General features: G+C 45.0%; 1 protein-coding gene across 3 annotated transcripts in view; it reads right to left on the bottom strand.

Annotated features, from left to right (window-relative positions):
• Nucleotides 1-1,711: 1,711 nt before the first annotated feature.
• SNTG2 (syntrophin gamma 2) overlaps nucleotides 1,712-25,229 on the bottom strand; it is a 206,709-nt gene continuing 183,191 nt past the window's right edge. For all 3 annotated transcript variants that reach the window (XM_084791712.1, XM_084791713.1, XM_084791714.1), the window contains exons 15-17: nucleotides 23,795-23,887; nucleotides 16,412-16,522; nucleotides 1,712-2,492 (exon numbers count right to left, since the gene is read on the bottom strand). In XM_084791712.1, coding sequence (XP_084647838.1) covers nucleotides 2,361-2,492; nucleotides 16,412-16,522; nucleotides 23,795-23,887 — 336 coding nt within the window. In that variant the 3' untranslated portion in view covers nucleotides 1,712-2,360. The remainder of the gene's footprint in view (nucleotides 2,493-16,411; nucleotides 16,523-23,794; nucleotides 23,888-25,229) is intronic.

Genomic DNA, 25,229 nt, shown 5'->3' with positions numbered 1-25,229 from the left:
TTGGGGTGCTACTCCATGACACATACACAATGAAATCCATGTAACTTAATTTTTTGCCCTTTAGGGTCATTGGCATTCCTAGTCTTCCTCATGACTGTCGTGAATAAAATATCAAGAGCAACAGTTATCAATAAAGACAACCAATGGGAATTATCTACTTGGAATAATCTTCTACCCATATTTGAATTGTAAATTAAATGAGGGTTGGTAACTTGGATTAAAATAATTTCCAAAATGAGATTCACCATTACTCACCCTTCATTAACAGACAGCTTTCTGTTCTTAGTATTCAAATGAGGTATAATATGCATGAATGTTCATGCTTATAAGATAATCACCCGTACCATTTCGGAGTCTACAGGTTGCTTGGTGGAAGTACAAACAATAAGTGGGGTGTGATTGGCACTACGGATGCTGGCCTAGGCTTGGCTCATTGCCAGTTTCATGTGGAGCCTCATAAGCCCCAGGATCTTTGACCTGGAAGTGAGAGCCCAAAACTGATTTTACCTATGTGAGCTGTGAGTTGCAAGGACCCCGTGGGGATCCAAAAATTTCCTCTATAGAGATCACAGCTGATTTTGGCTATTTCCCAACAGAAATATGGAACTGTGACAATCTCAGCTATATATCCCCAAATATAACAAAGGAATTTCGGACCCAATCCCTGTTGTGGAGAACTAAGCAGGAGAAGATGCTGAGATCTTGGAGATATCTTGTTCTAAAAGTGGTGATGCCCTGGAGAAGCATGGGCTTAACATGTGCCTGAGAGCATTCCGGGGTGCAATTCTTGGAACCTGTGTCATGTGCAGAAGGCAGTGGGCATCTGGTCATTTTTAAAAATGTTCATCTTCTAGGAAGAGCTGTGAATTCACCCTAATGTGAAAATAAACTTTAGTGTTTAATTTTCTGGAGAAATGTCATGACCTTCTCTGGTATCCACTAAAGTCCATATTTAATATTGAGTGTTTTCATGAAAGCAAAATAAAAACTTTCCCCATTTCCTCAACTCTAGTCCAGAGCATCTTCTAATATGTCCCAAAAGAGGATTTGGAGAGAAGAAATCTTATTCTGTCTTTTTTTTTCCTGAGTGAGTGTTCACAGAACTATTAATTCCTGTTGCTACAGACGGGAGCTTAAACCGGAAGTTTAAGTAGAAACACCAGAACCAACCCCAGCACAGACAAGGCTGCCAGGTCCTCCATGGATACCGTTGGTAGGATAGAATCCGAGGAGCACTCCACTCCCACTGGAGTCTGAGAGGAACCTAAAGTGTTCAGAGGGGTAAAACAGACGTTCTATATACATGATGGCTAAACACTGTGATGGAAGGAGGTTGTAATTTCAACAAAGAAGCACAAACTCTATTTGATATGTGAAAAGTATTTCCTTCCTTCCAGGTAACAGATAAGCATGGCTGGATGGCAGTCAAGGAGCTGTGACTGATGGCCAAAACCTTCACTGTGTCAAGGTCTGAAGGATGGCTAGCCTCGGCTGTGTCACTCTGCTTCAGGTCTGAAGGATGGCCAGCTCCAGCCATGTGTCACTGCTCTGCTTCCCACAGAGCCCCTGTGCTTCCTTAGGCTCCCGTGCTCTGCAGTTTGATGGTCTATGTTCCTCCTTTTAGAGAAGCCTTAGGAAATGAGAACGTGATCACAGTTTTTCCTAACCAGAGCCTGAATTTCTGAAAGGAAACTCAAGAAATTCCATTAAATTGCTTTTAATAAGAAAAATAGAAAAGTTCCCAGATTAGAAATTATAAACAATATGAAAGACAAGGAAACCAAAGAATGTGCTGTATTTGATTAATTAGGAAAAAATAGAATTCACATTTAAATGATATTTAATTCAATTACATAATAAACACGTAAGCATTTAATATAAAACTAAATAATTAAAATACCTTCATCCTCCTATTCATTTACCCCCATATTCATTTCATCAAATGCTGGTCTCACCCGTGACAAAAGGGAACATTGCCAACCTGCCTATGGAAATCCCATTTCTCCTATGAAAGAACACATGGCGGCTTCTCACTCTCCTATCTCGTATTCTGCAAAAATAAACTTTGGGTTTCACGAATCTGAGCAGTAGGCTATGGTGTTGCATCTCTGGCTGTTTGCCACAGGCTGAGGTGGGATGGTTTCAGAAGACCCTGAGTTCCTACCTCCACTGTGCCTGGTCAGGTTCGTACCCCAACTGTCAGATTCAACAGTCTGACCCATCTGTGAAACTAGTGATGTCTTTATTGGTATCACAACTGTAGGCTCATTATAAAACCACACAAAGTTGCAACATTGTGCAGGAAGGATTTGTTTCTTAAGAAAATAATATAATTGCTCGCAGCACTCTCCAGACTCGCTTTAGCTGCTGCACATGTATCTTCTTGCCATGCTCTGGCTGTCCATGAATACGGGGTCCAGGGAGGCCACCTTGGCAGCAATGAAGGAGTGGATGCAGTGGAGGACCGCCGTCAAGTCCTGGAACTCCAGCTCCTGAGGGGAAATGAGACAGGACTGTGGTCACTGGGGAGATGCACTTTGGCAACTTTTAGCAAGTTGAGTTTTTTGTGTGCTCCAAGACTTTTTCCTCCAAGTAAGTACAAATTCACATCGAAACAGGTCGATGTGATAAAGGTCATGCAGCACAATGACCATGTGTTTATAAAGATGGGTACACTGTTGTTTGTATTGCTACTTAGCCTACGTAGGCTGCGTTTCCTTGGTCTCCTCATAGGGTGACATGCATGCTCCCTCTTTTTGTCTGAGACAGGACTTCTCTGTGTAGCCTTGGCTATCCTGGATCACTTTGCAGACCAGGTTGGCCTTGAACTCACAGAGATCTGCCTACTTCTGCCTCCAAGAATGCTGGGATTAGAGGCGTGTGCTACCGTGTGCCTGGCTGACATGCATACCCTTTGTTTGGCACTCCTCCTTAGTTTGTTCTAGATCTTAATCAGACCTAAAGATGAGAGGTATGTTTTGTCTTCACCACAAGCACAAGTGCCAGGGCTAGTGGTGGCGCTGAGATTAGCATCTCATGGTAGCGGAGCTGGGTATTTGCTCTCCCTGTTGCAGTTGTGCACTCTTCCATGTGTGCCTCATAATGGGCACTTTTGGAAGGACAGTCAGAGTCCTGTTGTGTGAGCAGGACACCCAGAGAGAGAGACCTTGGCTCTTCCTCATCCAGTTGTCATGTCAGCAAAAGGAAGAAATGATGCTCAAGAACACCATCCTTTAGAAAATGTTACACTTCACCAGCACAGATTATAGGAAAACATATCTTAAATTCCTTGGTCCTTACTTCTCCACCTTAAAACTCTCAAACACTAATGTTTAAGAATAAAACCTATATACGCTGTAGTAATCCTTTCACAAGTATCAATTTATTATTTATTTTTATTTTTTATTTTTTTACATATCTCGTGAATTCGCCACACTTGGAAAGATCAGAGTACAATTTTGTGAAGCTAATTCTCTTCTACTATGGGTTTGGGGATCCAATTCAGGCCTCTAGTACTGTGGCTCTCCCATGTTCCTGGGGTCACTGGCCACCGGTCCTCAGGAACAAGGGAGCAGAAGTGACAAACTGAGGGTTTGGATAGCACATAAAAACAACAGAATGACTGCTGGGAGCCACTACAGCGAGATAGCTCAACAAAGTTTGTATGGTCCTTGGGGAGTGGATGGGGGGGGGTTTACAGGGTAGATGTACATAATTGGTTAAATTATACCTAGGAATTCCAGGAATGCTTTATCTGCACTTGGCAGCATGGTCCTATCATATGGATGGGAACATGGTACCTAATTATCCTATGGGCAGCAGGGAGAGGGGAGTGCTAGCAGGGAACTGTGCCAAATGTCATATTCCAGATAAGGTTGAAAGTATCTATGCCTAAAGACACTCTCCAGATAGGTCAGACAGAGAGCCGGCGGAGGCCCTTCTGGGGAGAGGGAGTCTCCATCTAATGCAGAGCTCAGAAAGGCTATCCAGACAGGGAGGATTGCAACCTCAAACAGCTGGGTCCTCCAATAGGCCTTCAGCCTTAGAGGCATCTCACTGGTCTCCGGGACTATTCTTTTTCCCTCCATACTTCCCCACACAGAGTCCCTAGCTCCGAACAACAAAAGTTGGCAACGAGCCTGCAAGGCTAAGCCTAAGTTGAGCCATCTTCAAATATCATGGTCCTTTTGGGAAGAGCGAGCTTAGTGTCTTGGAATACAAGTCCACCACAACCTGCCACCCAACCCACAGGCAGAAGAGGTGATGGAAGTACATCACTGATGACTTTTTTCTTCTCTGTGTTGTTTCAACATGGTGAAGTTTCAATATGGTGCAGAACAGCATGGTTCCTTTTGAGGTGACTGTTCATTCATTGACACCCCACTTATTCAATTTGAGCAAAATTCTATCATCTTCTAAGCTGCCGAGACAACACCACAGAGAAAGATTCATTATTTTTAGGACAGCCTGCTCAGGCTTGTCAGTCCCCAGTTGTGCTCCTTGAAGCTTGCTAGGAAGGACCTCTGGGATGGGATGTCAGCCCACCTGCCTAGAGGAGGGATGGAAGCTGTCCGCAGGCGGCAGGTGCTGAAGTCCTCCAGAAGCCCTGTTGGTTTTACTAAGGCTCTTCTCTTCCTAAGCGAAGGATTCCAGTCTGTCAAACAACCTTCTACCCTCCTTTATAGAAGACTCCACCCAAATACCTCTTAGCCTCTTGTCTTTTCAGAAACTGCCCCTGTACTGGGACTTGGGACCTTGGGCCAACCAGAGTACCATGGGAGGGTGATACAGGAAAGGGGACAGGTGTTTTCACTTTGAAATGACAAAGAAGTTTGGCTGCTAGTTTGTGGAGAGTGAGCCAGCTGGAAAATGGATCCCATGAAGTCCTACCTGGCCAGAGATAGAAAAGACACGGGGATGGGGTTCCTTGCCCTTGAAAGCTGTCCTCCACTTCCTTATGCCTGTGGCCAAAGGGCTCTCTTTTCTTTCTGCCAATGCAAGATGCTCTTTTGTATGCAGGTGGAGCTTAACCTTGATTATACCTGCATGAAAGAATGTGTTGCTTTGACTTTTGTGTGGGTGAGTAATGAACAAGATGTTGTAGATGCTTAGGGTTCTCTCCACATTGCTAAAGGGATCTCATAGTGAAGCTATCTGCTTGCTACACAGGCGCCTCCGTCCTGGTGGTTTGTAGAATCCACGGGTTGAGTCACCTAGCTCCTTTGCCAGAAGTCAACCCACACAGGAGCCACTTGTTTTCTGCACACCCTGAGATGATAGCCAAGATAGTTTATTAGCTATGATTTTTCTCCAGAAGAGAGGAAGACCAAGCAAAATTCGCAAACAAACACAAGGTTCTTGCAAGCTTAACAAAACTCTACTACAGTCTGTACGCTCCTGGCAGTAATCACCTTCTCAAGGGGACAAGTGAAAGAACAAAATCAAAGAGCCCTCATCACGTGCACTTCAGCAGCTGTGCCTTATGTATAAAGGCTGAAAATTGCTTTACAAATTCCTATGATTTACTCAATAACAGCGTGACACACTGGAAGAAGAAGAAGAAACCAGATGGCCACTGGCATTGAGGCACACATCTCAAAGCAGCCTTGGTATTTCCTGGCATGGTAATTTGAAGCCACATCAAAAATATATATATATTTTAAAAGACTATCACAAGAGAGTTACTCCGTGCAACATCTCAGCCAAGAGTGGTCCCATCCAGGAGTCAAGTGCAAGCTTCAGAAGCAGGAGTCAGTCCTGATCCAGATACAGAATCTGAACATTTCGCAGAGCATCCTCGATTCGGCCAAGTCATAACCCTGCTGCTCCGCTTAGCTCCTAAGCAGATGCTGCCAGCAGGGCCACCCTGAACTGCACCTCTGCAAGTGTTATGAGGCAGAGCCATGTTTGGCCTCTGTTTGAACTGGACATTCACAGTGGTTCCAGAGCCATCTCTGTGCCTGCCATTCCCTGATGGGCTTGCAAACACATGTCCCAGGAGGTGGTGGGCTGCCAGTTCCCACTGCTGAGAAAGAGAACCTGTACCCTTGAGTAGGAAGTCACACAGTAGGGACACAGCAACCTCCTCCAAATTTGTCTCACGGGTCTGAGGTATATTTAATAAATACAATTCTTTTAAAAACAAATGTGAAGAAAAGCTGAGCAAGCCATATAGTGTGTGTAACTGTAGACTGTTGCTTCTCCTTTCCCATGTCAGCTGCACTGGCTTCTCTAAAAGTGATATGTGCTATGTTTTTCAAACACATTTGACATTTGGAGACTGAGGCCTCCTGATGCCCACTGGCCACAAGTGTAATGAAGGCATGAGGAGGCCCGGTTAGGATGAAAATATCATGATTCTTGGCAGGGGTGCTATGTATACTGCTTTTAAAAAAGGGGGTGGTATTTCTACATTTAGTCAGAGCTTATTGTCAGTAGAGCCTCAGATCAGTGGAGAAGGCAAATGTGGAAATTAGCCCTGACCAGGGACCCAGGGCCAGGCCAGGTTGGAACTGAGTTGATGGCTAATGTCTTTGACACAGAGCTGTAACATTGCAATTCAGACTCTCGTTCCTCCATTTACTGGCTGTGCAGTTAGGTAGTGGGGCACTGTTAACTGCCACCCCAATGTTTTCAACATTTGTTCCTTTCTCTGGTACCAACAGTCCTATGAAGATGGTCTTTAAAGTACTAATGGCTTACCACATGGCTAGTCATTTTCTGAAAATTTACTCCATAAATCTGGTGTGGTTCTGATCAAATACAGAGAAGGGTTGAGGTGGGCAGCTGCGAGACTGTATCTTGGAGGAAATTTCTCTGTCAGTGAAACTGTAACCCCACAGCAGCTCCCTTAGCATCCCCATGGGATTAATTAAGGTGGCTGAGAACAGGGAACAGGGGACAGTCGCTGGAGCAACATCAGCGTGAGATGGATCTTATTCTTTATCAACAGAGCTTTGTCAAATTAATAACATCTCCTTAGCCTCAAAATTACAATGTAAAGTAAGATAAAAGTCAAAGGCTGCCAGTTCCAGGTTTAAAATGAGGAAACGGAGTTCAAAGCAATCTTCCAAAGTGACAAGGCCAATTAGTTGCAGAAATGTCACTTGAAGTCAGGGATCCCGGAAGCCCCACAGGGCTTCCCAGCTTCCCCTGCTAGAGCTGTAGGAACTTGGTACAATAGTGTAGCTATGTTGAGAGCTACCCTGAGCAATCCTGCACTATCAGGATTCCTGAAATTCCCCAATGTGCAGAATTTCAACTTTATCCAGCCTCCCAACTCCTCAGCTGTCTTTGTCTAGGGCAAACCTTGACAGCTGGGTGGTACTGTTGAAGGGGCACCCAGGTAAGCCAGGTGCCATCACAGTGGAGGGACATGGCCAGTAACCCCACAGTAAGTGTCAAGGAATGGAGGAGAAGGTAATTTTGATGGTACCTCCTATGTGTATCAATCCCTGAATAAAGCTTTTTTTTGCATTTGGTCACAGGAAGGGCGGGAGCCAAGGACCAAAAGCAAAAAGCAGTTGGTAGCTATGGGTCTGTGCATGGGGATCATGAGGAACTGTGATAGCAAAGGGTTGAGGTGGGCAGCCAGAAGACTGTGTATCTTGGGGGAAATGTCCCTGTCAGTGAAACTGTAACCCCACAGCAGGAACAATGCTGAGTAGGGTCTGAGAGATCCTTGAGGTCACAGCACAGAGCCACAAACACCACTCTAAGGACAGCCCTTCAGGAAGTGCCGGGAGCTGTGAATGGCGGCTGTGTAGGAGAAAGACAGGTGTCGGTGGGGCAAGGACACCTGTCCAGCATGAGACAGGATGGAAAGGCCTACGGGGAAGGACAAGAGTCCGTGAGAATAGGTGAGGGCTTGAGTTAGAGTAAAAAGGAAAGGCAATGTCATCTTTGAACAACTGAAGTTATATGCAGGGCCAGCATTGGTCTTCTTGGTACAACCCAGATAAGAGACCTCCAAAAGTATCAGACTGCATCTATGTGAGATGTGTTCTCCAGGAACGGTGAAACAATCAGCAGGGGGTCGGAGAGAGAGAGAGAGAGAGAGAGAGAGAGAGAGAGAGAGAGAGAGAGAGAGAGAGAGAGAGAGGGAGGAAGGAAGAGGAGGAAGCACAACAAGGGAAGATCAACTCAAGGTACTGTCTGGAGCTGGAGGGGACTAAAAGGGATGATAAGAGTAAACTGCTCTCCTCAAAGGGGGAGGCTCGTCTCATTTTATTCGGAATTTACTTGCAACAGTTGGGGTAGACTGTTTGTGGTTTTACTTTCTGAGTCTTTCACTGCAACATGAAAATACTAGAAATTTCCAGAAGTCAGTAATATGTAAGTTTTAAGCTACCCACTATCTCGTGTAGCTTGATGGAGCCACACACTGTCCCCTCTGTTCTACCCATGACGGGAGACACCCTTTTGTCCAGTGTGTACACACTGTCTACGCTGCCTGCTGCTAGTCATTCAGGAGCGATCTGTTATCAGATCAACTGTCTTGGCACCACAGTGACTGTTATTTTACTTAATGATGTCCCCCAAAGTAGAAGAGTATAGGTAATGTCAATTCAGATATGACAATGAGAAGACGTAAAGTGCTTCCCTCAAGCAAAAGAGTTAATTAAGTTTATCATACACTTGTATAGGAATAGTTGTATGGCACACAGGGGAGAAAGCAGAGGTGCACGGGTCTCAGTGTTAAGTTGGTTACTTTTATATCATTGCGACAAAGCATCTGACAGAAGAAATGTAAAGGAGGAGATTTTACTTTGGTTCAAGATTTCAGGGGATTGCAGGTCATCATGGTGGCTCCAGATGAGAGCTGCTCACAGTTGGGGGAAATGTATGAGCATGTGGCAGCATCTCCCTACACCTTGACAGATCAAGAAGCAGAGACTTCATTCAGGTCAAGATCAGCACCAGCAGCTGTAGATCAAGGGTTCAAACATGTGTGCCGAACACTTCAGACACAACTCAAAACAGGTACTATCTTGGCTTCCAGTAGCCCCCAGGTCGGGGATTTTTAAGAACAAGCTCTCTGGAAATGGAAACCTTGTCATCTTTTCTACCAAGTTTATGTTTGTCTTAGTCTATGTTCTATTGCTGTGAAGAGACACCATGACCAAGGTGAGGCTTTCTTCCAGTTTCAAAGGCTTAGTCCATTATCATCATCACAGGGAGCATGGCAGCATGCGTGACACTAGAGAAGTAGCTGAGAACTTCACGTCCTGGTCTGCGCATATGCACGCGCACGCGTGTGTGCGTGCGCGCGCGCGCGCGCACACACACACACACACAGAGAGAGAGAGAGAGAGAGAGAGAGAGAGAGAGAGAGAGAGAGAGAGAGAGAGCGAGCGCTCCTGGCATGGGCTTTTGAAGCCTCAGATCTTACCCTCAGTGACACGCTTCCTCCAACAAGGACACACCTCCTCCTAAGCCTTCTAATCCTTTCAAATAGTTCACCTCCTTGTGAGTCAGCATTCAAATACATGGGCATAGGTGCCATACTTATTCAAACCACCACCGTGCTGGGCAGGATTTGAAGGTGTATATACTTTGTTTTAAAAATGTTTGCTGCCACCCTCAAATTTGGCTTTGTAATATGTCTGTAGGCTGTGGTCTGCGTTAGGCGATGAGATTTATATTTTCTCTGGTTTACACTCTTTTGGAAAAGAAGAAGTTTTAAAAAAATTATGTGTATGGCTGTATGTCTATGCCAGGGATGTACATGTGACTACAAGTCCCCATGGAGGCCAAAACGAGGCATCAGATTCCCTACAACTGAGTTATAAGCACTACAAGCTGCAGGTTGAGCTTGGGTCTTTTACAAGAGCACTGTGCATTCTTAACCACTAAGCCGTCTCCCCAGGATCTCTGGTTCACACTCTTAATCTTTCTCCTTGGGTAAATAACAGAATTGCAAATTAATACATTTTATTGACTTTGGAAGGATGTTAAAAAAAAAAAGGCCAACTTCTCCAAATGATTCTGCCACTTTTGCTGTTTCCACATATTTTAAGATGAACAGCAACTTTTGGCAAAGCTGTTTTAACTAATTTAGTTTCTGTAATTTGCACTGGCTCTGGGGTAGCTCACATACACACTGAGAGCGAGAAAGCCGCAAATGCACCTGTGTAGTTTTATTTTTTTCCCCCCTGTGCTGGTAAATATTTTATTTGGAAAATTTCACATTCTGACAAAGATAAATAACCTCTACACATTTTATTCAACCAAGGTCAATATCTTGAAGGACAGTATAGAACTTTCCTCATTTTTAATTTAATGGTGAAGGGTAAGATATTGATAGTGATGCATTGCAAAGATACCTTCAGGTTATCCTGCTGTACAAATAATTTACAAATGCACAAAACTGGCACTGGCTCACCACAGTATGTACTTTGCCACCCAGAGTATCATTAACCTCTGCAAGGCTGCCCAGTGTAGCCTCCTGGCTCTGCTTCCTGTCTCAGTGAGGACAGCAGGGTGATAACTTCCATCTCCCTGTTTAGGGGCATATTCATGCTGTGTTTCTGTTTCCCTCTTTTAAAAACACAGCGCTCAGATTTAATTTCATTCTGTCATTAACATTAGTTATGTTTCTTTGAATGCAAATTTCCAGCCTTTATTCATCTCCAGGGAGAGTGAATAATGAGAGTCCACTCACATTCCAAAACATAGACAGAAATCAGGTCCCTGCCTCTGCTTGTAGAATCTGTTATTTAATAAGCTGTAATTGGGGAGTAGAAGAAACAATGTAGGCATTTGCCTCGGATACAGAGAAAGTGAGTGTACAACATGTGTCTGCTGGGGCAGCTAGGCCATCGGGGCCTCAGGGTATCCAACACTCGTGTGATGCCTGGCTGTGGGGACAGTGTCTTCTTCCTATGTGGAGATGCTCCTTTGACAAAGTTCCTAGGAACTCAGCTAGCTTTCTGGATATCTTATCTTTCCAGGTAGAGCCTTAGCTCTGTGATGTTTCAGAACATGCTCACTCCCAAGGGTTGGGGGTCCTCTGCCTTTCTCCAAATAAGTGGCACCCAGAGAGTGGTATATGCATTCTAGAAGGGATGTGGGACATAGTATATGAATAGGTGACCTCTTGGAGCTTTCTGATCATCTAACTAGGTAGCATTTACTTGTCACTAATAAAACCTTTACATTTTAATTAAGAATTAAAATTTAAACAGACACTACAATTTATTATTACCTTCCAAAAGCTTATAGCTCATTTAAAAAAAAAAAAAAGAAAAGAATCACTTCCAAAGGTTTGGGTGAGCTGGCCCTGATGCACACTGTATGGATGCCATCCCGAGTGGAAATATTGGTGATGGTTAGAAGCAGATCCCGCGCCTGCCCACAGGTAGAAGCATCTGCGCAAGCCTTGCCAAGTGTGGAAGACAGGCACATTCAGCAAGAGTGAATCTATCTATCCATGCAGATAGAAAACAGAGCTATCAGCTGAAGAGTCCATGTGTACCCCAAGTCATGTCACAGCCTGGTCCCCAGTGCTCAAAGAACTTTTTGGAGATGATGGGGATCACATGAGTGGAGAGCACCTCATGGGTTTGTGCTCTTGTCTAAAAGTCTCTTCCACTAAGGGAGGACACAGAGAAGGTGGCATTTGTGAACTAGGAACTCTCAGACACCAGAGACCAGGTCTGGTTGGACCTAAAATTTGGAGCTCCCAGGACTATGAACAGACCTGTCCGCAAGCCGCAGCTATATGGTGATGTCCATCTGGTGTCTACCTGTTCCACCCCAGAAAGAGCATCCCAGTGTCTAATTATGCTGATTTTTCCTGCCTTGGCCTCGTTTTCTTCCTTCTTCTAGCCTAAGAGGAGTTGGTAGCAAAAGTTTCAGAGATTGTTTTAGGGAATAGGCGCCATACTTGCTTGCCTGACTGCAAGGGCGGCTTGTTCAGGAACCTTAGGATACGAGTTGCCAGAGAGCCTCAGAAACCAGCCCCAGCCCAGTGGCATTCTAGATGGGGCAACTCTGTCATCAAGTCACTACTTTGAGTGTCTCCCTGCTGGAAGAAGAGTTACACCAATACTTAGAGGTTACATTTAATGATGTGTTTCTGTTAATGCGGCAATTCTAATTCCATGGTCAGACAGGACATGGTAATTCTAATTCTGAAACAGACAAGACACACTCAAAACAAAACAAAACAAAACACAGCCAAAGAAGGCCACCTGTTGTGGTGTGATGACTAAATTGTGTAGTTAAGCTTGTGTGGGAGCAGACTCTCAAAGGACTCGGAGGAACACCGGAACTGGGCACTGCATCTGAGGGTACTGGACCTCTTCCCCTACTCTTGCTGCTGCACAGGTCATTCAGCTGTCCCTGGTTCCTCCTCATGAGCAATGTCACAACAAGCTGTCTAATGTCATGGGTTGGGCTGTCCACTCCACTTTGCTCCTTCTGACCTCCTGAAGCATTTTTTTTCCCAGTGTGACTCCCTTAGCGGCATCAGCAGTGCACGCCCAGCATTGGCCTCTGCGGGGAGACTCGGCAGTGGAGTTCTCCGCTGCATGCTCTTAGTGCGTGGTTGCCCACACCCAGCCGGTCTCCCTCTCTGCATCTGATAGGCTTCACTGACTTCCTGATGACACAGAGACCACCCTTACAGAGTGAAAATTATGTGCTATTGTTTCCTCCAAAGTTGGATTATTCTTCATTAGACTGTGTGTTGTTACAGGGATACAGATGGGGATGTTAGGAGTAAGGTGACTGCGTTGGCATGCCATAATGGAAGCATTTCATTTTAGGAATGAGAATAATTTTTTCCTGAGAAACTGGAAAACTATGAATATGTTTGGTAAGACCTCCTCTTTTCTTCCCCTCATCCTTTTTCTCTCTTATCCTCCCTATTCTCTCTCTTCCTCAAGACAGGGTCTCATGTATTTCAGGGTGGCCTTGAACTTGCTATGTAGCCAAGGATGACTTTCAATCTGCCATCTTTTTCTCTCTACCTCCCAACGGCTGCGATTACAGGCATGTACCACCACACCCAACAGTTTACAGTACTTTCTATGTGAAACTTCTCTCTCTTTCACTGTTAACCTATTAATTTAAAAAGTATTTATTAAACACTTGTGCAGTGGACTTTATGTTGCAAAAATAACCTATCTAAACCTGTCCCGTGAAGCTAAGTCTCAGAAACAGAGGAAACCATTAGAAATTTAAATATATCCATTGCACTGAGAAATAAGACTGGGAGTCACCACATCACAGCAGGAGCTAGCTGTGGAGGTGGGGGCAGGTCTTCCACCATTACCTTATTCTTTGCCTCCTCATAATCTCATGGTAAGTCATACAACCAGGCAGCTGAATAGAACTCCAGCAAAGTCAGTCTTTCATTTATGAAGATTTTGGAAGTGAGGGAGATGGCTCAGTTGGTGATGTGTTTGCCATACAAGCAAGAAGCCCTAAACTCACATACTCAGCAGCTAGTCACATCAGTGCCTGAATCCAAGCCCTAGGCAGGCACAGGCAGGTGGAGTCCTGTAGCTCCATGGCCAGCCAGGCAGGCAGAATTAGTGAGGCCCAGGCCAGAGAAAGGCTTTGCCTCAAAAAAATAAGGCAGACATATTTGTGAGGCAGGAACTATTGAGGACTTACTTTACTCTGGTTTGGCAGAGTTCGGTCATCAACTCTGCCTGCATCAAAGCTTGCCCGTTTTCAGGCAGACTTCTGTCTGTAGCCGAAACAAGGACATTTTTTTCTCCACTTGGGAAGCTGCTAACCTGCACTCCCTGTTTACTCAGGTAATTAATTTTATACCTTCCCAAGTCTCTAATGGAGTTGAAGACCAGACAGTTTAGTTTTACAATTAAGCTTAGTTGTTTAGGGGTTAAGATGGTTTTAGATTTAGGAGATGTTTTAAGTTGATAATGATGAGATATGATAGATATTGATTTGCATTCAGAATTTTAGACTCACCAAGATAGAATAGATGTTTTCTTCAAGGTTGCCAAATACAAATAGCCAAAACACTAAGAATATAACACTTATATAATTTCTGATTGTTTTGAGGTTCTTTTTGCTATATGTAGTATATTTTATATATGTGTAAAAATATTAATGTATATGTAAAAATTAAAAAATATTTTAAAAAAACAGGAAGAAATCCAACATTAATGTTTGGCCTCTATATATAGTAGACATATATGTATGTATATACACCCACATGCACATGTGCACATATTTATATGAACACCCATATGCCACATACACAGAGAAAGAGATACTGATTGATTGATTGATTGATTGATTGATTGATTGATTGAGGCTGTGAACTGACTCCAAGAACACCCAGAGGTCTAACATTTTTCCTGTTTCATAAGCTATAGCAGATGCAGCTGGGGAGGTCATTTCTGAGATGGGCAGGGATAGTTAGGTGAGTCCTCACTCCTGTATCTTTCCCTTATCATGATGAGCTCTGGGCTGTGCCTGCAGAGGCCTTCAAGGCCGGGACGTGCCCCTGTTCTTGTTTCACTTCAGTTAAAGCCTCAGCCTCTTTTTTTGTCCATCCCCAGCTTGTGCTCCAAAAGAATCCCTGGTAGTCTGAGAACTGTGAAGGATCAGGGTTGGGCTGCAAGTTGATGCATTTGAATTTGTTAAGATTATCCACACCCCTCTCAGACATGTTTATATATATTCATAAACTATCTCATTTTTTCTTAAAAAGATGCTCACAGGTTGTTTAAGATTTTATGATTAGTTACCCAATACTCATCTCCATGCCTCTATTAATATTGAGTCTTTCTTTTTTCTACCAACTAGGATGGAAACCCATATAACCCAAGCTAAGGGCCACAGAACAGTGAGCATTTATTTCAAATTCACATTCGTCTCATGTGGACACATCCTCCCCTTTATCAGCACAGCTAACCTTCAGTTGACTGACTGATGGTTAAAATATAGGAACTTATACCTTTAAATCCCACAGCACCACCTGCTAAGGGGCATCTCCGGTGCCAGGCAAGCACGTGCTGTTCCTTCAGCTTGTGTTCCAGGAAGCAACGGAGCCTCAAGTATACCATGGGCCAAAATCCTCAGGCCCTGTGACTCCCAGGCTGAGGAAGTGACAGGACTAACAATGCAAGGGAAGGTGACAGGCCCCTCCCTGTCCAGGCTGAAGGACTGACAGGATGGAAGCAAGGAAAGGTAAGACACCCCTCCCTGCCCCACCACAGGTGCCCCATCAGTGAACAGACCTGAGGGAAGAAGACATCCTGACCTGAAAGTGCTACACTCTCCCCACTGAGTAATTCCCACTCAGACCACAGGACTTGGCTGGCAGCAGAGTGGCAGCATGCAGCCTCCCCAGACAGCCTGCTGTGCCAAGAGTCTCACCTCCCCACCCCCGCCACCCCAGCCCACTTCTAACCTCAATATGGAGGCCACAGCTTACCCCACCTTAGGGCTTCATAGATTGCCTCCACCCACTGCAGAGCTGCACATCCTTCCTCCAGCTCAGGGCGCCACAGCTCCCCTCTTCCCCGAACTCAAGGTTCCATAGCATGTGTCCCCTAACTTACCACCTAAGCCCTCCATAGATTGCCTTCACCTCAGGAACCCAGAGCCTGAATGACCCATCTAAGGAACCCACAGTCTCCCACTTCCCTTCAGGACTCCACACCCTGAACTCTCCACAGCCCACGCAGTATACATTGACCACTTGCTTTGGTCAGTTCTCTACACAGAAGAGCCAAGTAACTACACAATTTCTCTTCTTTGTAGAAAGCAGTTCTGAAACATTTTTCCATGGAGTGAGACAAGGGAAGGATAAAAAGAGACCCTAAGCTTTCACACATAACAATGTCAGGTGGGTCATGTTGCTCAGATGAGTTTTATAAGAAAGAAATGCAAGGGGAGAGGTAACATTCTTTTTCTAAACAACGGGTGTGTCCCCCCAACAAAACACCCCTTAGTGTACTAAATTTATACTTGCATTTGGCTTTAGTTTGCCTTAAAGCTAGCTTGTTGCCATATGTAAACACATGATGAAAGCCCACATATTAATAATAAAGAGATACCTCAGTATAGTGCTTTGGAAAGGGACAAGGGACTTTTTCTTACATTTAGTACCATAGACATTCCATCAGACAATGAAGCCTGCAAAACTCTTCAATCAGATTGTGGCTTCCAGAGCATTTTAAAGTACCAACTTCCTGCTGCTATTTACCAAGCAGCTTGTGGATTTTTATAGAATTAAATACTCCACTTTATCTGTCACAATTTCAGGTCACAAACTCTCAGTAGAAAAAAAAATATCAGCCTTGGGTTTGTTAAGTTGACTTCCAGCTTTGGGGTGCGCTTGCCCCCTCCTCATGCCACCTTTTTTTTTTAATCAGCTGACTCCCTCTCCCTATGTGTCTTTGGGTGCAGGATGCCCAGGCACTACCTTCGTCTCAATTTGTTTGGTGTCCAGGTTCTGAAACAGCAGCTTTACTCGAGTTTTCCCATCATCTGAAGATCCCTTAAGTTGAGAGAACTTGAACCTCCAGAGTACATTCTGCAAAGAAATGAAACAAATGAATACATTTAATTCATTCATTCATTCATTCATTCATTCATTCATTTAATTATTACCTGTTAATAACTTAAAGCACCTATCTGGGTAAACACCATTTGTTATGACGTGTCCACCTTCAGTGTGCGCCCAGCCAGCTCATGCTACATACTAACCTCTCTAATGCTCACCCTGATTTTACCTACCCTGGACATTTCCTAAGACCTTTGCTTCCTTCTTAGCTTACAGAACTTACAGAAGGCAGGCCTCCTGGCCTGGAGGATACCTATCGTAGTGCAGTTAAAAATGGAGAGCTTGAATCCTGGCTTACATTACTCCAGCAGGGCTACATCCTCAGGGTCCCAAGAACCAACAGGATACCATAGGAAGCGCTGCCTTCCACTACTGTTTCCAGTTTGCTTAGCACCTGCTCAGGTGCTTCAGAAGTAAAATGTAATCTCAACTCTCAGGAGGCTGAGAAGGGAGGTCAAGCATGAGTCTGAGGCTAGTCTGGTTCACACAGTGAGCTTCAAACTAGCAAGGGCTACAGGGGAGAAGCTGCCTCGCAGAACAAGAAAATACAATCCTTACCGTCCTAGAAAAACACCAATGGAAACTAGCAGTGTTTTAGCAACCTTCAGGTTAAATTTCTATTGGAAACATGATTTTCTAAATAATGAGCAAAGCCTTTTTCAGTGTCAGACAGAAAAGGAGGTGGTCGGGCGGGGGGGGGGGGAGGTGGTGGAATGGAAAGTCTCAATGCATTTTTGTCCCTTCAGATGGCAAGCCATGTCCCACACCATCCACACTAGCCTCAGGATTCCGTGTGATACTCTTCATGTTGAGTTGAAGATACAGGTCAATGGAAAAGTCTCGAAGCTCATGCTCTGTCTCTATTTCAAGACATTTGGGGTCCACGGTGTCTGGGGAACCATTCACTCCATCATGACATTCCCTCGGTGCCGAGGCTGAGCCTCTGCCTGTTCTGGAAGATCCAGGGATCAGGGTGTCTTCAGATCAGGAATTACCAGAGGCTTGGGATGAGAACATGATCTGCTCAAGATGGCCTGTTTTGTCATGTAGCCCTTGTTTGGGGTGACGTAAGGCAATGATGTCCTTCTGACTCTCCTGGTCTGCGATGTGTTACAAAACACATGGTGAATGGGGCAGGCTTATTTCCTTTTTTTCTTGTTTGAGCCTGATGTCCTTAGCTCGGTGATGCCATAAGCACCCTTGGATAGCTGACACTTATATACCTAGTTGTCTTTTTTTTTCTCCTTTATTAATTTATTCTTGTTACATCTCAATGGTTATCCCATCCCTTGCATCCTCCCATTCTTCCCTCCCTCCCATTTTCCCCTTATTCCCCTCCCCTATGACTGTTCCTGAGGGGGATTTCCTCCCCCTGTATATGCTCATAGGGTATCAAGTCTCTTCTTGGTAACCTGCTGTCCTTCCTCTGAGTGCTACCAGGTCTCCCCCTCCAGGGGACATGGTCAAAGGTGAGGTACCAGAGTATGTGAGAAAGTAATATCCCACTCTTCACTCTACTGTGGAGAGTGTTCTGTCCATTGGTACCCAGATCTAGTTGTCTTTAATGACCAATAGTAACTTACCTCAGTTTTCTCAAGCTTTCTCTCATGTACTTAAAATATATATATTTTTTATTTAAATGAAAACTATTTCTGAAAACCATGAAAGCTAATTCTGCCTGTAGTCTAAGTAAGTTCCAGACTATGAGGCCTTCTTAAATATGTGATTGAGACTCTGTACACAGGTCTGGGTTTGCAAGCTGGGAACTCAGAGCCCAGATTGGAGGCTTGGAGAGCAGGGTACAGATAGTGCTCACTTTAGTTCAGGCATCTGGAGATGGACTTCAAAGGGCATTGGGTGTCACTGGAGTAATAAAGGCTGAGGGACATCTCACCACTCAGCTCTCAATCATGGAGCGGGAAGCATCTTTGTCTGGTTTTAGCAACCAAAGCACAGGTCTCCAGTTACATGGTGTATATATATGAAACACAGTGACCTTTTGCTTTGCTTTCATCATTGACAGTTTTGTTGTCAGTCACTGCTTGCTCCTTCAAAATTACTTGGGGTTTTAAGGTGTTGAACATAGAAAGTGACACTGATTCCTATTTAGGTGGCCTGGTGGAGTCCACAGAGGCTGTGTCACTGGAAGGGTGGTGTTTCGCTTCTGGCAGAATGACCTCCATACCTTCATCACTTCCTTTTTCTTCTGAATTTGGTCTCTCTATGTCTCCACCTCTACCATCTTAACCTCACAGAATTATGGGATCTCAGCCTGGAGATCAGGGTTCATAGGCACCAGCACAGCATTGAACAACCAGGAGATCTGCACTGAGTGAATTGGTGTATTGCTGCTGTGAACGAGGAGCGCCCGTGAGGTGAGAAAAGCCGTCCCAGCATTCCAGGGATTCTCCAGTAGTGGCACCAGAAATATTTACCGTTTCCAGTCCTGAGTGGTAGAAAATTCCAGAGCGTGGCTTATACCAGCAAGGGATAAGAGCCCTTGGCCCTTGGTTGCTACTGTAATCCCACTAGAGACAAGGCTGGGCATTCAAACTGTTCACAATAGCCGGGGAAGGAGGAAGGGCTCCCTGAGGGATCTGGCTGTACATGTGAGCCTGGAGCTTAGAGAGCAACGAGTAGCGGTCACTATCTGCTTGATCTCCCCTGCATCTCCAACTCTTCTCCTGCTTCCATGTGCCAGGACAAAACCAGAACATCAGCTAGGATCAAGCCATGGAGCGAACAAAGTTGTGGTGACCAGTGTTCTAATGCCAGCCAGCCTGCATCCGGGTTAGGGCTAGGCTAGGGTGGTATACCTTGGATGGTGTCCTTCTTACTTGCACTTCGATGGTTTTAAAATATCTTTTTAGAAATGAACAAAGGTGTGCTAGACTCTGTTCTTCTCACTTAGTGTCAGCGCAGGAAATGTGCTTGACCATGTTTCTGGTCCTTCTTAGATATTCTTTAGGTTGGTGAAATAGATAGCTAATAAGAATGGATGACGCTTGGAGACAACTGCTCATCTCGCCCTGGTGAAAGAGAAGTGTTGATTACAGGATTGAGTCATTAGTGCGTGAGGGATGGCTGTGTGGATAGCCACAAAAACATGAGCAGTTATCAGAACCCCAGCACAGCGTGTGTGTGTGTGTGTGTGTGTGTGTGTGTGTGTGTGTGTGTGTGTGTGTGTGTAGGTATATGTGTCTATGCTGGTATAAGCATGCATATATGTATGCATGTGGAGGACACAGGGCTAACTTCAGTTGTTTCTCATGTGTCATCCACATTATTTATTTTGAGATAGCCCTGTCATTAGCTAGGGACTCACCAAATAGGTAAAATTGCTTGGCCAATAACCCCCCTGAGATTGACTTGTCTTTGCCCCCTCTGGCTTCCTTATGTGGGCTCTGGGACTAGACCTAATGCTTGCAAGGCAAGCATTCTATTAACTGAGCCATCTCCTCAGCTCCAGCGAGTCTAAGTTTTACACACCCAAATCTCAACATGGCCAGCCCGGTAGTCTATTTGGTTTTCCCCATAAAGACTTGAGCGAAAAGTACAGCTATCCATCAGTATTTCAGGATTGGTTGTTATTTAGATTCACAGTCATTTCAGAGTTTACAGCAATAATTTAAACCTCCCTACATGGAGCTTAGAAATGCAGCACTTGTTTTGGGAGTGTAACTTGTCATTAATGTCAAGTAGTGTAGTGCCGTGTGGACTCAGGATCCTGTCTACCTATCACAGCTCAGTCGGGGAAACTTGTCATTAATGTCAAGTGGGTAGTGCCGTGTGGACTCAGGACCCTGTCTACCTGTCACAGCTCAGTTGGGGAAATTGTCTCTGTATAGACTTGGAGAGGTGGCCACGAAAAAGTTGCAAAGGCAGGGAAGTGACAGCTCACCTTTAAAGATGGCACAGTCAGGAGGTTGTGGCCTAAGCTCAGGGTCAGATGAACAAAACGCACTATAACTAGATCTTCAGGAAAACTTGCCATCTACTGGATGAGGTAGCAATCAGGTGCGAGGCTCACAGTGGTGGTGGACAGCAGAGAACCTGGGGGAGCTGAGCTGAGATAGGGACCTGTTGGGTCTCCATGGGAAACCACAGTCTTACCCTATCATTACGCAATGCATTCTGGGTAAAGAGCAGCCAACCTTGTCTAGCCCAAGGAGGCATTAAAGGCCTGACATACATTCTAATGTTTAACGGCCAAAGTTCAGATTGATTAGTCTCTCACCAGGGAGTCCAGTTTCCAAGGGCTCGCGGCAGTCATGTACAGCATTATGAAACAAATGACACCATTTAAAAACTTTGAAGATTACTTTTAAGGGAAGGATACCAGATTAAATAGCAAGACATGTCTTCAGAGCCCCATCTGAGACCTGTCATGAGAATTAAGGACATCCCCTGGTGAAAAGGAGGGCAGGGGGCAGGAAGGGATTCAGAAGTGAAGGAATATAGCTGATGCATGATTTAGTTGATAATGTAACATCATCACTTCCAACCGTCCACAAGTGTTCAACATCCCAAAGCACTCAGCCCAACACTGGAGGGAAAGTGTGTGCACTATGGGACCAGCCCCCACATGAAAGCAAGGGGGTAGAAACCACGTGGTGTGCACTCCTTCCTCCACGGAAGATGCTGTAACACCACACACATGCAGGACACACATAGCAAGAGTATGCAGGTCTAGGGATTCTTGACCATATTACAGTAAGTGCAGGTCTGGTACCTGTGCAGCTGCCATGGTCAGCAGAAAGGGACAGCAAGAAGGACCCTTGATGAGGATCAGGAAGTCATTTGCTCATGGACTCTGTGCTTTAAGTCTTTGATGTTGGATGCAGAATTGAAATCCACTCTTGATATTAAATTTTTATGCAATTAGTTTTATGCATTTAGTTATTACTACAATCACTGTGTGAGTACATACTGGGAACCATCCTGAAAATTCCCTGGGAGGAAGTGAAGTGACAGCGTTTTTAGTGCATTTTCAGGTGCCAGGGTTCTATAACAGAAGCAGCTTTCTTCTCTGTCTCAGGATTTCTCCGCCTCTGCACACGGGTTGCTCGGATATGCTAATTCCACATGTGCTGCTCTGTCCTCTTCATGACAGGTGCTGAGCAGCAGTGCATCCCCCATCATGGACATCCCTAAGTGGCAGAAGTGCCCTTTCAGGAACTGGTAATAAAAAACCTCCTCCCCTAGAGGGCAGACTTGTCCTGGCTGAAATCTTTCTTTGGGCAGAAGGAGCTGCAAAGGGAAGAGGTCTAGGCAAAGTTGCTGTCTGTGAGTACTTATCAACTGGCTGCAGAGACTGGGTCACAAAGGAGCCTAGCCCAAGAGGCTCAGATATGTCAGTTTGGGAACAATTACGAGAGAACGGTGGCTGGCTTTTGGGAGCCTTCACTTCTTCAGTGTGGGCTCTGGGAACAGTGGAAGGCTGAAGCTGAGCCTACACAGGAATGTGTGTGGGAAAGCAGGTTTCTGGAAATCTGATTATGCCTAGCGACAGAAATGAAGACACTATCTAGTAGAATCCCTGTGTATGGATTAGCTTAAGCATGAGGCCCCAGAGACCAGACTAGGTTGGCATCACTCGTGTCTAGTGGCGCATCAATCACACTGAAGCTTTGCTCACCGTGAATATCCCCAACAGTCCAGATTTCCCTAAGTGCAGACCGGCAGCAATCTATCTGAAGGGACCAAGCTAGTCTGAGTGGACAGTAAGGACATCTTTTTTACTCTGTTCTGCAAGAGATGCAACAGGAAGCAGCACTCTGTGAGCCATAGGGTTCCATAGCACAAGGCTCCTTGATCCTGCTGAAGCCACCCCCAGAAACCACCCTTCTACCCCGCGAGTCTGCAGTGTGCTGTTAGCGTTGTCCTGAAGGAACCAGCGCCATTAAGGACCCCCATTAAGGCCAAAGCATGTAAATTTCTAGAGGGTCCATCTTGAACCAAGGACAGACAGATATCAGATCACTGTATGTGTGTGGCAGGGACAGGAAAAACCTTGAAGAGTCCAACTTGACTCGAGGTCTCAGTCTGGGTTCAGGGTCCAGCTAGACTCAAGGACAACCAGCTGTGTTTAAAATTTCCACTACCCCTCCCCAACTAAAAAAGTTCCTAAACTACCCCCTGTGACTGCTTCAACCAATCTTTTCCATAGGTTAACCTGCCTGTCTACCCATTATCCAACCACCAAACACCAAGACTTGTAACTGCCTGCTTGCAGCTTTTCTGCCCAAATGCCAACCAATCACATACTGTAAAACTCATTTCTTTGTCAAAAACCTATAAAAGGCTCATGCGTCTGTTTCTCAGGGTCTGCAGTTTGAAAGAGCTGGACAGACCCCACCGCGATGGCTCAATAAATTCCTATTCTTATGCATTTGCATCGACAATGGACTCTGTCTCTTAGTGGAGACTCTGGGAATAGACTAGAGATCTCTCTAGAGGTCTCAGTCTTACAGCCCCTACCCGTGAGCTCTCTAAACTAAATCGACTGGCACCCTGTGTTCACAGCAGCACTCATCAGAGGGATGCTTTCTCAGTCTCCACTCATTCTTAATTAGCTAAGTAGGCTTTTATAAATATTGTATGACAAAGCACTGGCTCTTCACTTTGGCCAACAATTTCTTAACACATGTCATTAGGAGATGATGATGGAAATAATCCAGTGATTTCCACGGCTTACACAGGCAGCTTTAATCGATAAGGCTGGAACTGAGGGCAGTTTTCCATTCCTGGACGTGCTCTACCAACATGCAGAGCTTAAAGTCACTAAAACTACTCAGGTTTTAAACAACGGTTAGGATTCTTTTCACTGAATTTTATTGTTGTAGGTTTTTTTCTTCAGGGACGTCAAGAAAACCCATTCTGCGTTTTCCTCTGTCCTCATTCCTCCTCCTCCTCCTCCTCTTCCTCCTCCTCCTCCTCCTCCTTCTCCTCCTCCTCTTTCTTCTTCTTCTCTCTCTCTCTCTCCTTCCCTCCATTTCTCCTTCCCTCCCCCCCTTTCTCTTTCTGAATCATAGTTGTTAAACCCCATTTCATTGGAGTTTTTGCTGCATTGGTTCTAGGACTTGTGAACACCCAGGAACCTCAAACTAGCAGAAGGAGGATGAATTATATAGTCAGACCTTGGGCTCCATGCACAGCTGCTGGGAGCTGTCTGCTCTCAGACATCTCTGAGTAAGTGCAATGTAACACGTCTAGTATCCACAGGGGTTCCCTGTATCTTACCTTTGTTTTACCATCAAAGCAGGTGAATCCCAGAGCAAAATCCACCGTGAAGCACAGCATTTCTCCTTGCCAGCTGCACAGATATGTTTTTGACTAGAAAAGAGTATTAAGTTTGAGTGAGAGCTCTGTAGTAGTTCTGGTTAACTATAGAAAGGCAGTTGGCACATTAGCTACTTAAGCCAAAGTCCACTGTTTCAAGTCTGAACACACAAACCATGTAGAATGAAGAATAGTCAGGTTTGAAGGTGTCACAGGGAACTGCAGAGACACCTGAAGGCAGGGAGATCTTTCTTGCCTTTTGTTTTTAGACAAAGGATGTCTTTAAAGACAGCAACTAAACAAAGCCGAATCATTAAAACATCTTAACAGATATCTGTTCTCCAACGTACCTTTAAAAACACTCACTGGAATGTATGTGTGGTGTAAATGTTTCATAGTAGTCTAGAGCATACAAAGGAACAGTCTAAAACTGGAAATGTTGTTTTTGTCAACTTCAGTAATTAATCTGCAAGTAAAGTTACCCTAAGTCAACAGAAGATCTGAAAGCATCATTTGAATGGGAGAAAACTGGGTTGCTTTTCATGGGATAGGGATGAAGGTGTTGTTAGTGATCATGATGGGGGAGGGCTTAATTTCATCTCTCTGACATATGTACTCACAATGACCAACACTAGGAAGTCAGGAGGAAGCAACCTCATGTCCGCACTGTTGCTTATCAGTAGGTGCCCTGGGCATTCTCTGCATTGTTACTGCAATCCTCTTACACTACATTCTTTTCCCAGCAACCAGACGAATGCCTTGTATAGCATTAAAATAGGTCATAGACCCCTGGTGAGGTTGTCACCAAATCTTGGTTCCATGCTCTCCTTCACCTCTCCCAGGAGGACAGAGAGCAGGCCCATGAAACTAGGACCCTATCCGCTATGACTCTACAACCCTTTCTCATTCTCTCTCAGCCTTCAGCCAGCTTCCTAACACTATCAGGCATCCATAGCTGCTCACCAAAGTCACCCACACAGCAGGTGCCCCCTACATGCTCTGCAGGCTACTAGTGTTTTGACGCTGGTAGGAAATGGAAGCTCCAGTAACGGGCTTAGTGGTTCCCCCTCGCTCACCTTTCCTAACTTAACACAGAGCATAAGTGATGGGCTTCCTTTTGCAGGTCCATGGCAATTTATGTCCTCATAGTTTAGGACATTTCTAGAATCTAAAGGTAGTGATTATAAGCTATGAGAAAAGAGCTCTAGGGGACCACTGCATTCTTATAGCCTACGTCCCTGATGTCACAAGAGCAGGATAACTGTGAACCCCAGTGGAACTTGCCTGCTCTTAGGAGGGCAGGAAAATACTGTTGCAGAATGTTACACAGTCATGAGCTTAGCCACCCTTGCATCGGCTCAGGCAGGACAGGGAGAGCCATGGAAGGCGTTTCCAG

The sequence above is a fragment of the Acomys minous genome (assembly GCF_964271855.1).
Source record: "Acomys minous genome assembly, chromosome: 8".
In the NCBI taxonomy this organism is placed as follows: domain Eukaryota; kingdom Metazoa; phylum Chordata; class Mammalia; order Rodentia; family Muridae; genus Acomys; species Acomys minous.
This window is presented reverse-complemented; position numbering and strand designations above follow the sequence as displayed.